This window comes from Amblyomma maculatum, chromosome 1 (genome assembly GCF_055883805.1).
Source record: "Amblyomma maculatum isolate TAMU_Amacu chromosome 1, ASM5588380v1, whole genome shotgun sequence".
Lineage (NCBI taxonomy): Eukaryota > Metazoa > Arthropoda > Arachnida > Ixodida > Ixodidae > Amblyomma > Amblyomma maculatum.
Window position 1 is genome coordinate 188,449,816 of NC_139344.1, and position 14,594 is coordinate 188,464,409.

At 44.5% G+C, this 14,594-nt stretch overlaps 3 protein-coding genes across 3 annotated transcripts in view; 1 reads left to right on the plus strand and 2 right to left on the minus strand.

The window, feature by feature from the left end:
- Positions 1-880: 880 nt before the first annotated feature.
- LOC146205173 (uncharacterized) overlaps positions 881-14,594 on the minus strand; it is a 51,664-nt gene continuing 37,950 nt past the window's right edge. The window contains exon 2 of the mRNA XM_084606454.1: positions 881-5,735. Within this exon, the coding sequence (XP_084462580.1) occupies positions 5,529-5,735 (207 nt within the window). The 3' untranslated portion in view covers positions 881-5,528. The remainder of the gene's footprint in view (positions 5,736-14,594) is intronic.
- LOC146205174 (uncharacterized) lies at positions 11,034-12,972 on the minus strand. The gene is made up of 2 exons (XM_084589859.1): positions 12,711-12,972; positions 11,034-11,602 (listed from the first exon to the last, which is right to left on the minus strand). The coding sequence occupies exons 1-2, from the start codon at positions 12,897-12,899 to the stop codon at positions 11,483-11,485; spliced, it is 309 nt and encodes a 102-aa protein (XP_084445985.1). The 5' UTR covers positions 12,900-12,972; the 3' UTR covers positions 11,034-11,482.
- LOC146205175 (uncharacterized) overlaps positions 14,440-14,594 on the plus strand; it is a 34,809-nt gene continuing 34,654 nt past the window's right edge. Inside the window, exon 1 of the mRNA XM_084589857.1 lies at positions 14,440-14,549. The gene's annotated coding sequence lies outside the window, so the exon portion shown is untranslated. The remainder of the gene's footprint in view (positions 14,550-14,594) is intronic.

The window sequence follows — 14,594 nt, forward strand, 5'->3', positions numbered from 1 at the left end:
CTCGCAGCTGAGCTCTGGGGTTTCGCCTGGTTGCTAACTCCTCCACACCAATTGCAGCGTGCTACGCCTTCACCTCTCGTAATTACCAGACTCAAAGGCGCTCAAGGAAGTGTTTTGATTTCTTCCTCCCTTGAGGTCTTCCTCACTTCATTTTATGTCAATGTTGTACCTGCGGATTTCGGCCGATATATGTACCTTTAATTATATGCCTTAAACATCTCACTACTTTGTGTGACCTAGCGCAGCGGGCGTTGTCAGACAAGGAGAAGAGTGGAAGGGGCGCCGTCGCGCTACTGGTCAAGTGGTGGCGCGCACCACACGTGGAGGCCAAATTCAACAGAATTTCAGTGGAGGCGTGGGAATCGAGAGTCGCGGCAACGCATCGCGGGGGCGAGCATTCATTTTGAGACAGGTAGAATATCTGTGCAATCCTTTTTACTTACGACTGTATGCAAATGAGTATGCTTCAGATGATACAGGTACAAATTAAGGAATTAGTTACGAAGTAGAAAGGCTTGTGTACGTAAACAAGGATCTGTAACGGGAGCAATTGACGCTATCTCATCATTTCCTTAGAGGTACAGCTAAAGTGCGCCCTTTCCTCCCATTTTTTTGACATCATGGATTTTGTGCGCCTTTCCACAAGTTTGCAGTGAATGCACAGTATTGCAGGGGTCACTGATTTTTTTTACAGTGCCAAAGAAATCATAGCGGACATCACTGTAGCGGGCCTTTGCTCGGATGTTAACAGAGGACGTGTCCCATGCTGTTCTTGAGTCCATTAATTCAGTAAGCTGACGCAACCTTAGCTTGGCTATGACTGTAAGACGGATGCAGTCATCTCGTCAAAACATTGTCACTTCCCCATAGGTCTTTCTCATTTCGTTTTTTTTTTTTTTCAATGTTCTATGTGTTGGTTTTGTGCTATACATGCGAAATTATTTTATTTATTTATTTGCAAGTACTGTTAGCCCTTCCGGGCTGTTACAGGGTGGGTAATGTACATTTAAGCGGCACAACAGATTTCCAACTCTTCCTCAAAAGTTTCTAAAGAACAAGTTTTTTTCAAATACGCTTCGGTCAAGGTTGTTCCATTCAATGATTGTTTTAGGCAGAAACGAAAATTTAAATACATCAACTCTTGGCACATAAGATATCACTGCAAAGGAATGATTAGTGCGAGATGACAGTCTCCCGGATGGCCGCAAGTACAAGCCTGAATCCAAATTCAGTTTATTGTTATAAAGTTGATAAAAGAACTTGAGCCTAGCAAGTTTTCTACAAATAGCCAAGGTTTGTAGCTCAGCAAGTGAAATAAGTTCGGTTGCAGACTGTGTTCTTCGATAGCAAGAAAACACGAACCTCACTGCTAATCTCTGAATCCGTTCAAGCTTATCTATGAGATATTTCTGGTTTGGATCCCAAATTATGCTCGCGTATTCCAGACTTGGCCTTACCAATGATTTATAAGCTTTTAGTTTGACAGCCGGTGGCGCATCTCTTAACTTTCGCCGTAGGAATCCAAGCTTTCGTTGGGCTGCTCCACAAATGTTCTGTACATGATCACTCCAGTTCAAATCGTAAGAAATCGTAACACCTAAACATTTTAATCTATTGGAACGTTTTATTTCAATGTTATTAATTATATACGGAAACACTCATGGGGTTTTCTTTTTCGACACAATCATAGTAATTGACTTTTCAAAATTGATTTCCATGTCCAACTTAACACACCATTCATACACAACTTTTAAAGAGTCATTCAAAAGGACTTGGTCTTGCAGGCTTTTTATGCGACAGAATAATACGATGTCATCAGCAAATAATCGAGCTTCAACGAGAGGGTGTATGTCCTTTACAATGTCATTTATGTACAACAAAAATAGTATGGGACCAAGAACGGACCCCTGCGGAACACCGGATGACACTGGTGATGTTGATGAGTAAACATTATCAATAACCACAAACTGTTCTCTGTTCAACAAGTAAGCCTGAATCCAACTGATAATTTGCACGTCGATACCGAACTCTTGCAGCTTGTGCAAAAGTTTCGTATGACACACTCTGTCAAATGCCTTCAACAGGTCCACTGTAATCACATCAATTTGTTCTCTCGAGTTTACGGCTGTCGCAAAAGCATGAGTAATTTCAAAAAGCTGTGTTATTGTTGATAGACGACTCCGGAAGCCATGCTGCTTACTGTAAAAAAAGTCTATTACTTTCAATGTATTCTACAAGATATTTACATATAATTTGCTCAAGCATTTTGCATGCACAACATGTGATAGATATTGGACGATAATTGGAAACAACAAATTTGTCGCCAGATTTGAAAACCGGAACAACTCTTGCTAACAGCCAGTCACTCAGTACAGTGCAGTCACATAACGATGCTACGAATATCTTCTCTAAAAAATAGGAAACCCATTCACAGTAACGCTTCAAAAATTCATTAGGTATCTTATCAGGACCAGGTAATTTCTTAGAATCCAGCTTTAAGAGCAAGGAGACTATACCTTCCCGTGATATGACAATACCATCATTGTAATGCCGGTCTGACGCTTTCATCGAAGGTTCGTCTCTTTTTGGAGTAAACGCAGATACAAAGAAGCTATTAAATGCTTCAGCGATTGACTTCACAGCTTAAAGTGCCATTTATTAGTACTCCATTTATTCCTTGGCTGGAGCCAGAGAGATATTTCCAAAATTTCTGCGGAGCGCTCTGTATGTACTCCGCCAGCGTGGTAGAAAGGAAATGCGATTTGGCTTTCAATTCCCTTCGCACTTGCGCACTGAGAGCTGCAACTACACTGTCACATCTGGGTTTCTTTTTGCGAGCACGTTGTAGACGGCGTTTTAAGTGAATAATACTTCTCGTGATCCACGGATTTTGTTTTCGTAACCGTTTTCTTTTCAGTGGAATAAACTGCTTCAAACAATGCCTCACTGTTGAGATGAAATATTGCCACATGCTCTCGACACTATCATCTTGTGGCATTACATCAAAGGCAGATTCCAAGTAGTCAATAACTGAAATGTCATCAGCCGCGTTGAAATTGTAAATGCTTACCGTCTTGCTTTTAGAGGCGCATTTCTTGTTAATATTAATAGTAGCAAGTACAATTTTATGGTCTGAAATTCCATCGTAAATATCTATTTTATAATCAAAAGCTTCTCCTGACAAAAATATTAGATCCAACAACGAATGACAGTTTCCTTGAGTTTGGGTGGGTTTGTGGACCGTCTGAATGAGGCCGTACTTAGTCATAATCTCTAACAAGGTGTCACAATGAGACAGGTCGGTAGCCCCTGGAACACGTGCATCCCAATCTACACCAAGTAAATTAAAGTCCCCTACAAGTATGATTCTGATTCTATCATTGGTTATTATGCTTAGATGCTCATCAATCTTTTGGAGGTATTCGACAGGGCTTGCTGGAGGCCTATAAATGACCCCGATTACTAGTGTCATATCAGGTATAACTAGTTTACACCACACGCTTTCATGGTCACTAATGAAGGGGAGGGGTTCATATTGATATTTGTCCTTAATGAGTAGCGCCACACCTCCTCCTCTGTTTGATCTATCCTTGCGGAGGACATTGTATGAGCTAGGAAAAACCTCTTCACTCCTAATATCGCCGTGCAGCCATGTTTCTGTCACAGCAACAACTTGAGGATTGTGCAGTAGCGTTAGGTACTCTATGGATTCTGATTTGTTTAAAATACTTCGCGCATTTACGTTTAGTAATCTTAGTTCATGCTTTTTCTTGTGTCATTCCTGAGGACTAGGTGGGTTCCCGTTGGTAGCCGACAGCTTCACACGAGAGTTTGTTTCCAAGTCCCAGATGTACGCAGTGTTGTTGATAATCAGTTTATTGTGCACAAGCTTCACTTTTGCCTCCTCGCGCTTATCGCTGATTCCCAAAGAAGTTTCCTTTTTCGCAGAGTTGCCTGTGAATAATCGTCAGAAATACTTACGCCGGTATCTTTCAGTTTGCCGCAATTCTTAAAAATGGCTACTTTTTCACTGAAATCATATAATCGCATGATAATTGGCCTGTTGTGTCTAGTCTTTCTTCGCCCGAGTCTGTGTATCCTTTCCACTGACGTCACAGAGATGCCAAGCTTATCGGAAAAAATTTCCCTTATCACTTTGGTTTCAATGTCTGCTTTTGTTTCTTTAGGATCTTCTAAGACACCAAATACAATAACATTATTGCGTCTGGATCTGTCTTCCATATCATTTAATTTTTGTTGCTGCTGGTGCACAGTGCGCTCAAGGTCACAAACGGCACTTTCAAGTTTTAGCAGTTTAGCGCACTGGTCTGTGAATGACTAGTTTGTTTTCAATATCAGCCAGACGAGTTTCAATCTGAGCTTGTCTAAAATGAATTGAAGCAATTCCTGATTTGTTGGTTCCGGATTAGTTTCAATATCACCACAAGCCATAAGCATAATACGACACCACATGATAAGCAAGCATTCACGCAACTTCATTGGGAGCGGCAGCACAATCAGGCAAAGACAATTTGAACGAAAAGTTCCCGTATAACGTATAAGAATAGTAACGAACCTGCAAAGCAAGCCAAGCATGCTCAGGCAACATGGTCGCTGCGGTGCTGCCGCCCCCACTGAAGGCAGTCATTGTGGTTTCCTACGTGGACATAAGCCACCAACCACCGCGGGTTCGAGCGTCGCGCGAGCCAAAGCCCCGATCAGCCGTTACCACGCGCACACTGAAACACCGCAGCGCGCATTCAACCTCCACCGGGAGGAGAGCACTTCGCTGCAAGGACACCAACCTCCAAGTTCACGAAGGAGACGTTTATTGAAACGCCATCCTCCAGCGGCACACACACACACACACGCACACACATACAAAATATACAAAACGCACAAGTGACACGGAGTGCGCGCCGCAAGCACGCAAGGGCGTGCTGTGATCTCTCTCTCGCAGTGACCAGAGGGTCCCTTTGAGAGAGAGTAGGCAACCACCGCAAGGTACGCCTGTCTCGGATCGTTGGATCACGATCGACAGGCTCGAGTTGCGCTCTCAGGTACGACCCGGAGCAGACGAACTCGAGTACACACTGGTCTGCGCGGACAAAGGCCAGCAGACAAGAACAGTAGCGTACGCACCTTACGATGTCTCGGAGGGGTCTCTCCCTGGGCTCCGCTCGGAGGGTCGCGCGAGCGCGGCCCTCGAAGCGGTGCCGTGTTCCCGCCAAAAGGCGCCAATGAGCACAGCCACTGGGACGCCAGGGCGGAGCTGTGGCCCGAACGACAGTGACAAGTCGTCCGGGCCCCTCTCCGCCACCTCAGGCGGGAGAAAGGGAACGTGGAGAACAACTGGGAAGCGGGCGGCGGCCGCGCAAAGGGCAGCCGCAGCAAGCCCGAATCCCACAGCAAGCATTCACGCAACTTCATTGGGAGCGGCAGCACAATCAGGCAAAGACAATTTGAACGAAAAGTTCCCGTATAACGTATAAGAATAGTAACGAACCTGCAAAGCAAGCCAAGCATGCTCAGGCAACATGGTCGCTGCGGTGCTGCCGCCCCCACTGAAGGCAGTCAGTTGCAGGAAAGGCTTTATATGCTCGCTGCCGGAAGATGCCGGTCCGCCTGTTTTTCCACTTGTTCACGATGACGTCACTTGCTTCAGGAAATGTTGGTGCAGTCAGGGCTGGACATCCGTTGCTTGATATCATGCAGTTGATGATTAGCGGCAGAACCTGCAAAGCAAGCCAAGCATGCTCAGGCAACATGGTCGCTGCGGTGCTGCCGCCCCCACTAAAGGATAAATTTTGTTACATCTCCATGCCATGCAGCAAGCTTTATTATTTATCGGCCACCCCGTTGCGTAGCTGTTTTCCCCGGTACGCACCATGCGTGGGCCATAGTGAGAAGACGTTTTGCTTCGACCCAGGTTCATAGCTAACCATTGGCGGAAATAAAAAAAAACTTCCTTTACAGGAATTGTGTTGTTCGTTTCTCTTATTGTACTGTGCCTGAGCTATTTAAGCGATGTTTCATATCGCGAACACGCCTCTCTCTGTGGGCAGGCGTCTACGGGAAAGCTTGGGAAAGAAGCTGCATCTAGGACTGTAAAGGAAATGGAACAATCAGTATTAGGGTAACCACATATAAATGTGCTCAGGCAGTATGATCTGCAGCAAAAAATAGTCCCCCCCCCCCCTCCTCCTCCTCTCCCCCCACGAAACAATGCTAAACCAGTCTTTCGCCCTCTCCGTGAGTTTCACGCACGAGCGTGCTTGGTTCGTGCAGTCTTGATTTCATTTTATTGCCCCGCCGCGGTGGTGCAGTGGCAAGACGCCCGACTACTGTGCTGGTCCCCCGAACCATCTGATATTCATGGGACATTCATTGAACATCCACCACTAGATATCTGATGTCCATATGATGTTTGCAAAAGTTGATATTATATTGACATAACATCCATAGAATGCCCATTTTGACACCTGTGGACCCCCATATGTTGCCCGCAGCATGTCCACACACAATATTGATGAGACATAAAATGATATTGTGTGGATATTAACAAATATATTTTTAGGTGAGGTGCTATGAGTTGTGCATTAGGACTAACCTACTTTATAAGTGAGTAATTGCTCAATAATGCCCACACAAGCACAACCATATGGCTCCACTTGGGCGGACGTTACTGTGCAGCTACTACCATCCTGAAAATATACTTGTCCTTGAGGGATATCCCCTATATACATTTGGAGTGCACTATCTTAGTTTAATTGATTTCATACTTTGTAGCGACAGCTGAAAATCGCCAAAAAAAATTATTGTTATTGTACAGTCATGTTAATTGGGTCACATGTTTTATTTTGCCTCTGTAATATCAGGTCCGGGGTGCACATTGATGACCTGTAAATATACAAATGCACATATGTAAATATATGCTCAATTGTAAGGCAGCACATTCAACATAAACATGAAAAAAGAATGGTGGGTATGCTGCGAAGGAAGCATGTTCACTGATGCAATCTGGCGGTTTCTTCACAAAATATTTTGAAGAGCCATGGCAAAAACTCACATTGTAAACACACTGCAAGAAGTGGTAACGACAGCCCTTTTAAAGGGACAGAACACTGGCCAAAATATGTCATGAGATTATGGTGGAGATGAAATGGCCTTGCCTGTAGTACAGATCGAGCACTACAATATCAAAGAGGCTTTATAATTGTAATTTCACATTGAAAATCGCATAAAAACATCTGAGGTGCTATCTAGCAGAGAAACCCTATTTCATTGTAGTACCCCACGTGACTACATGTGAGCAAAATATCGCTGATTTCCATAAATTCACACTGTTCTTTTTTTTTTACTAGGAGTGCTTGTAATAATTTATTGTATTTGGCACTCTGTCCACTGCGTCCTCAAATAAAAACCACCCCTCTTTTCGCACCACGAGAGGTATGCTTTCAGGTTTTGCCACTAAATGGCGCCACAATGTTTGGAATTCAGTGAATGAAGCGATGATACTGTCCACTAAAACTTCGTCGATGCACATAAAATCCTACAGGCCGATTACCATAACATCTGTTATGTACAGGTTAGCCATGCAGGCAGTGAAATTAAAGGTGCAAGCATGGGTTGAAAGTAACAAGATACTCGAAGAACTTCAGAACGGCTTTAGAAATGGTAGGCGCTTAGATGATAGCCTGTTCGTGCTTACCCAATGCATCGAAATATCTAGAGTGGAAAATAGACCTTTGCATTTGGCCTTCCTGGACATAAACGGGCGTACGACAACGTAAACAGGGAACTCCTGTGGAACATATTAAAAGGAGAAGGTATCGGTTATGAGATAATAGAGTTCCTACAGGAAATATACCGGGATAACAAAGTAGCAATTACGTGGGAAGGGATAAGAAGTACGGAGGATGTCAAAGTATGCAAAGGATTAAGACAAGGCTGTACTCTCTATCACCGGTGCTGTTCATGCTTTATATGATAAACCTGGAGCGGAGGATACAAGACAGTAACCTAGGTTTTAACCTGTCATATAGATTAGGTCGGTAGAGCAGCACCTCCCCGGTTTGATGTATGCAGACGATATTGTGCTGCTAGCTGAGAGTCTGGAAGAATTGCAAACTCTAGTTAAGTACTGCGGAGACGAAGGGGACGCTCTAGGCTTCAGTTTCAGCGCAGTTAAGTCGGGTCTGATGATTTTCAACGGCTCAACTGATCAGGGTCTTAAAATACAAGGCCTTGAAATACCTAGAGTAGCAGAATATAAATATCTGGGGGTATGGGTAAACGAAGGATTGGCATACATTGGAAAGCATGAGCAATCACTTAAGGCCAAAGGGCGAAGGAATGCCGGGATAATGAAGCATAAGGCATTGTGGGGATACAATAGGTATGAGGTGTTGAGGGGGTATTTGGAAAGGAATTATGGTGCCCAGACTTACTTTCGGAAATGCGGTTTTGTGCCTAAAATCAGAGGTACAGTCGACATTAGAAACAAATCAGAGATCCGTTGGACGATTAGCACTAGGTGCCCACGGCAAAACTACAAATGAGGCGGTACAGGGAGATATGGGCTGGGCATCTTTCGAAGTACGGGAAGCTCAGAGTAAAATATTATATGAGGAACGCCTGAGGAAATTGGACAGTAACAGATGGGCAGCTAAAGTATTTAAATACCTGTACCTAAAAAGCGTTGACTCACTATGGAGGAAAAGAACTAGGAAACTAACTAGTAAGTATGCTAGTAACAAGGACGGAGAAATAAAGAGCATTAAGCAACAAGTGAAAAACACAGAAGGTAAAAATTGGATAAATTCGATGGAAAAGAAACAGAGTGTGGAATTATACTGAAAGTGGAAAATGCAGATCAGGAAGGAAGATTTCTTTGATAACTCAAGAGGCAGTGCCCTACTTTTTGAAGCTAGATCAGGGTGCCTTAGAAAAAAGAAATTTAACAATGGAGATGACGCATGTGCTGTATGTGGAAACTCCAGTGAAACAATTGACCATATTATACTCGAATGTAATGGTATCCATCCAGAAGTTGGTGCAGGCGCAATGACTGTTCCTGAAGCTCTGGGGTTTAGAGATAACAGTGGCCGGGTGAATAAACCGGCGGTGGAAACTAGCAAAAAACGACTGGAAGATTGGTGGCTTAAAAGCAGAGGAGTGACATAATGTTAGTAATGTAGGAACAAAATTTAATAAATAGAATTATGGTTTAGTTAACCATTCTAAATCAATAATTAAGATATAGGGAGAAAAATGAGCATGATAGCTACTGCTACCACCCCATTTCAAAGGGGACGCTCCTATATTCCATCCATCCATCCATTCAGTGAATGAAGCGATGATACTGTCCACTAAAACTTCGTCGGCGAGGTGTGCGTTATTGTGCCATAACAGCCTTGAGTGTGAAACTGAAAAGGGCGGTACTCTAAGCGAAAAATTAAAAGTAATTACTGTCTGGCGAGTGAAATTTATGTTTGTTTTCGGCACGTCTTTTTTGTCGACTACCAGTCGTCATCGCAGTCGCTGCTCATGGTTTCCAGTATCAGACTACATAAAAACGGGCGCATGCAGATAGAAAAATTGTAGGTAAAATTTTTCTACAGCCTTTCTACTAAAACAACTATGGAATCGAACATGTTAGACATCAATTTTTTCATTGCGCCGAAAAAACATTGAGACCTAAATTCCAGTGTTCTGTCCCTTTAACACAAACATGCAAAAAAATTGAAATGGTGGGTATCCTGCAAAGCAAACATATTCATTGGTGTAATTATAATAACAATATACACATACTGTACATACAATGTAAACATATATGGTGGGCTTCGCAAACAGTGGGAATGATTTTGGTGCAATCTTCAAGTGTTCTCAGGGCAACATTCAGCATAAATTAAAAAAACATTGTGTAAGAAAAGAAATACAAGACCACCAGGATCTAAGTATGACATAAGTTAAATGAAAAGAAATTTCAAGGAATGAACACCAAAAAATTTTAGACAATGTAAAAAAATTATTAAATTTAGAAAATTGTAGCTGACTCCAAAACAAGAGCGAAAGCATAGCAAATTTAAACATAAGAACTTCAACAGCTATCAAAACCCAAGCCCTTCTGTAATTTGTAGATAACGTTCTACCTTTCTGGAATGCCTGCCATAATGTGTGCGAGAGTAGCAATGAATGAGCGGCTCTTGGCAGTTTCTGTCACCATTGCAAGACAAGGCCGGAACTGTCTTCTAAAGCTGCGCTAGGAAGCTGTTCACTTTACTAGCAAGAGGTAATGTATATGGTAGATGGCGGGACTGCCCTGCGAAGTGTTTCAAGTTCAGGCTGTTCTAGACACACAAAACCGCATCTAATTGCTTCTAGCTTGGCTGCCCTCCCTACTGAAGAACAAGTCCCACACTCACGCTCGCAGGTTGCTTGCTAGAGGCAAAGCGGCACTGAGTAGTCAAGGCAAAAAGCTGGGCTAGTTGATGTGTCATCATTAATAAAACAGACTAGCGCATTTAACACGGACACAGACATAGAAGAAGAAGACGTTAGCACTCGTCCTGTCTTCTTCTATGTCCGTATCCGTGTTAAATGCGCTAGACTTTTTTTTATTAATGATGGCACTGAGTATTTCTTGCCCACATGGGCGGTTCAATAATCCTAGCTCGAACCACAATGACTAAACGTCGTGTATTTTTAGCGATGTATACCCCTAACCGAAATGATAATAGACTGGTAAAATCACCGCCACTAAAAGTGCACAATACCAGAAATGAACCGTTTGTCAAACAGTAACATAAACACTCACTAATTAAGCTACCGCCGCTCGACTACGCAGCAGAAGAAGAGAAGCGATGATGGCAGTGGCGCTAGCGGCGCGGCCGGTGGTGATAACCGTGGCTACTAGGCAATAGAGAAAGAGATTGGTAAAGAGCGGACACTTCCATAGGGCCCAGCGGCCCATTTGACTGTAGTGCACCAAGCGGCCGGCGGCAACTACATCCGGTCTTGCTGAAAGGCGCGCGATTTGAATGCTAGCCATGCGCTGCGCCCTTCCCTGCCCTTTTGGCGCATAATTTTGGTTTTAAATAATCTGCTAGTGTTTCTATTTATTTTCAGCATGCATAACAACAGGAAAAATAGATTCCCAGTTCTCTAAACTGGCCATCAACGCAGCTGCGCCACAGCCTTTGCAAAACAGTATTGCAGAAAAGACGCCAAGTGCTTTGTGAAATGAATTTATTTTGCTGCATATAAAACACGAGATGCAACAGATGTAGACGGATGCATTGACAATACTTGACACACATTAGGCGATGTGCACAATACAGAAAAATAAAAATACACATGGTGAAAAACAGCACTTGGGTAGAGTAAAAAAATAGCATAACGTTGATTTCCGAATTATTTCAAATGATATTTAACAAAACGGGCATTATACATAAACTACACAGTCCCAGTAGTGGCTACCTTAGCTGGGGTAACTTGTGTTGTCCAGGGCAGAGAGGAGTACTGACGCTTGAGGGAAGGCCACACCATTCACTCGTCGCGTCTGCCGTGCTTCGGCTGCAGTCCGTGGGTCCATGCAGGGCTGTTGGAAAAGGAATGAACATGATAAAGAAGGTTGCAATGAAATGTAAGGTCACTGCACCGCGCACACATCTGTGCATGTGGGTGGGTACTGAAAACTTAGTGAACAGCAGTTACGGTCCAGAACAGAAAAGCTGTCATTCGTAAAATTGATACAAAAGCTACTCTTGCAACGTAGATGTCAAGAAATGCAGGCTAACCTAACCTATCTGAAAATGCATTTCTACAGAGCGTGAAATAACAGCCACTAATCTAACAATATTCCTCAAGAGCACTGAACAGCTGAAGCAATGAAGCTTGCCGCATAATAAAACATTTTTCACTTTAACGTTGTCCCGCTAAATGTAACGCGACACCGCGCAAAAGTAGCCGTTCGCAAAACCGCGGCCTGGCCTCACCGCGGCCGGCGAGCACGTCATGTTGGCTTGCCTTTCATACGCGACTTTGTGAAGCGCAGACCACCGCGCTGAGCTAAACTGCCTGAAATGCCTTGCAGTTTTACAAGAATGAAACATTTTTCACCTTGGGGTTGCCCTGTTAAACGCGACACCACGCAAAACTAGCCGTTCGCAAAACCTCACGCCAGGTCACATGTCATCGCGGCCGGCGAGCCATATTGGCGAGCGCCTTGTCATGCCTGTTGTCTGCCCTTCACGTGCGTCTTTGTGAAGCGCAGACCGCCGCACTGAGCTACACTGCCTGAGATACTGCGTAGTTTAACAAGAAAGTCAAGAATGAAACGTTTCTCACTTTACCGTTGCTCTGTTAAACGCGACACTTAGCAAAACTATAGCCTTTCGGCAAACTGCGTCAGCATGGCCGCACCGGCCGGCAAACACGCCATTTTGGCGGAACGGCGTGCCTTGGTGCCTTCACATGCCACTTTGTCAGGCGTGACGAGCTAAACTGTTCGAAATGAAGCTGCTTCCCGGGAACACAACATATTACACCTCGCCGTGGTTGGGAACCACCAGAGTTACGGCGTAATGAACTGCGCCTGAACAGCCGGCGCGCCTGTTCACGAGCTGCGAAACTTATTGGTACCGGCCGACATGATCAGCGTAAACTGCTTAAAATGCAGCGTAGTTAAGCAAAAAAACGTTGCTCACCTTGCCGTCGTTTCCAACTGCTGTCGTTCTGCGCAGCAGTCCACGAGAGGTCTGTGCCGCACAAGCGCGGCGAGGCACGAGCACACAACCGCGCCCTTTGACAACTTCTGGTCGTCTGCTCCGGCGGGCTACCGCTGCAGCGAGTGCCGTCGCGCGCGCGTCCGCGCATGCGCACGTTGGTGCCGCCATCCATCAATCGGCGGCAGCGCAAAAAGTCGCGCGTCATTTCCTGGGGCCAGTTTTCGCCGAGTGACCGCTCTTTACCAATCTCTTTCTCTATGACTAGGCTGCCAGCTGATAGCGTTCTATTGTTGGTTCTCGTTTCGGAATTCCGGCGTTTGTGACTGATCACTTTGAGCACAACTTGAGGAGTCTCTACAAAGTTTAGTTTTCCGCACCTGTTGGCATGCATGCAAAAAAAAATTAAGTAAACATCTCTCCCCTGTATGAGACGACACAAGCGCAATATGTTTGTTTACAACTTCAAGTAAAATATACGTCCACTCAAAGCATTTAAGCGGTTTACCCAGATTTCTATGCACTGAAAGAACATCCACGAAATAATATCTTCAGAATATCCCTTAAATGATTATCTTCATCGAATAATACTCTCAATATTCACACATTATCGACAAGTGACATTGGGCATTAGGACCATTTGTGGACATCCTCCGAATATTTATGGTTTACGGGTTCGATCCCGACCGCGGCGGCTGCGTTTAAATGGAGGCGAAACGAAGAGGCGTCCGTGTGCTGTGCGATGTCAGCGCACGTTAAAGATCCCCAGGTGGTCGAAATTACTCCGTAGCCCTCCACTACCGGCTCCTCTTTCTCTCTTTCCGCTTTCACGCCGACCTTCCTCCCTTCCCTTACGGCGCGGTTCAGGTTCAGGTATCCACAGAAACAAGCGTGACAGATATACTGTGCCTTTTCCTTCCTGTGAACCAATTATTATTATTTCATTTTATTCAATTTTTTTTCGCTCTCTCCTATTTTGTAAAGCAACGTCGCACGGGCCTACACTGGCTCTGTAGCTGAGCCACCTCCGCTGTCTCGTGCAGACAGAAGAGAAAATGGAGAAGAAAGAAAAAGAAGTGGGAGAGAAAGACGCGCGCCGCAACAGCCGTCGTCCACCACCGAAGCGGTGGCGGGTGCAATGACGGCCTACAACAGGTAAAATTCGGTGGCAGGCTAACCCCCGCCGCAAGCGACGGTGACCTACCTATCCCAGCCCCATCATGGCCAGGACCAGCCACCGTTCACCACTTCCTCTACCTGTCGCACTCTGCAGATCACAAGGATTCGGCAAGTGAGGATGAGGGAATATGGGGCGTGTCGTCGCATGGATGGATGGATGGATGGAATATAGGAGCGTCCCCTTTGAAACGGGGTGGTAGCAGTAGCTATCATGCTCATGTTTCTCCCTATATCTTAATTATTGATTTAGATTGGTTAACTAAACCATCATTCTATTTTTTTAATTTTTTGTTTCTACATTACTAACATTATGTCACTTCTCTGCTTTTAAGCCACCAATCTTCCAGTCGTTTTTTGCTAGTTTCCACCGCCGGTTTATTCACCCGGCCGCTTCAGGAACAGTGATTGCGCCTGCATCAACTTCCGGATGGATGAACGAATCAGTAAGCGACACGCTGCGGATCACTATAGGATTCGGCAAGTGAGGATGAGGGAATATGGGGCGTGTCGTCGCATGAACGAATCAGTGAGCGCCACGAATAGAACAACAAAATATAAGTAAAATTGCATAGCTATATATAATACTAGCTCATCTCCCTGCTATATGCGTCTCTCTTCGCAGTCTGGCTTTGTTCTTCATCGGTGAGTAACTGAGCTGTTTTCAGTTAGTAGATTCTGCTTTCTGTA

Coding starts and splice junctions, on each gene's coding strand:
- LOC146205174 (XM_084589859.1), bottom strand. CDS start 12,899: ATGGCGGCACCAACGTGCGCATGCGCGGACGCGCGCGCGACGGCACTC. Junction 11,603..12,710: donor CAGTTGGAAACGACGGCAAG/GTGAGCAACGTT, acceptor CTTTTCCAACAG/CCCTGCATGGACCCACGGAC.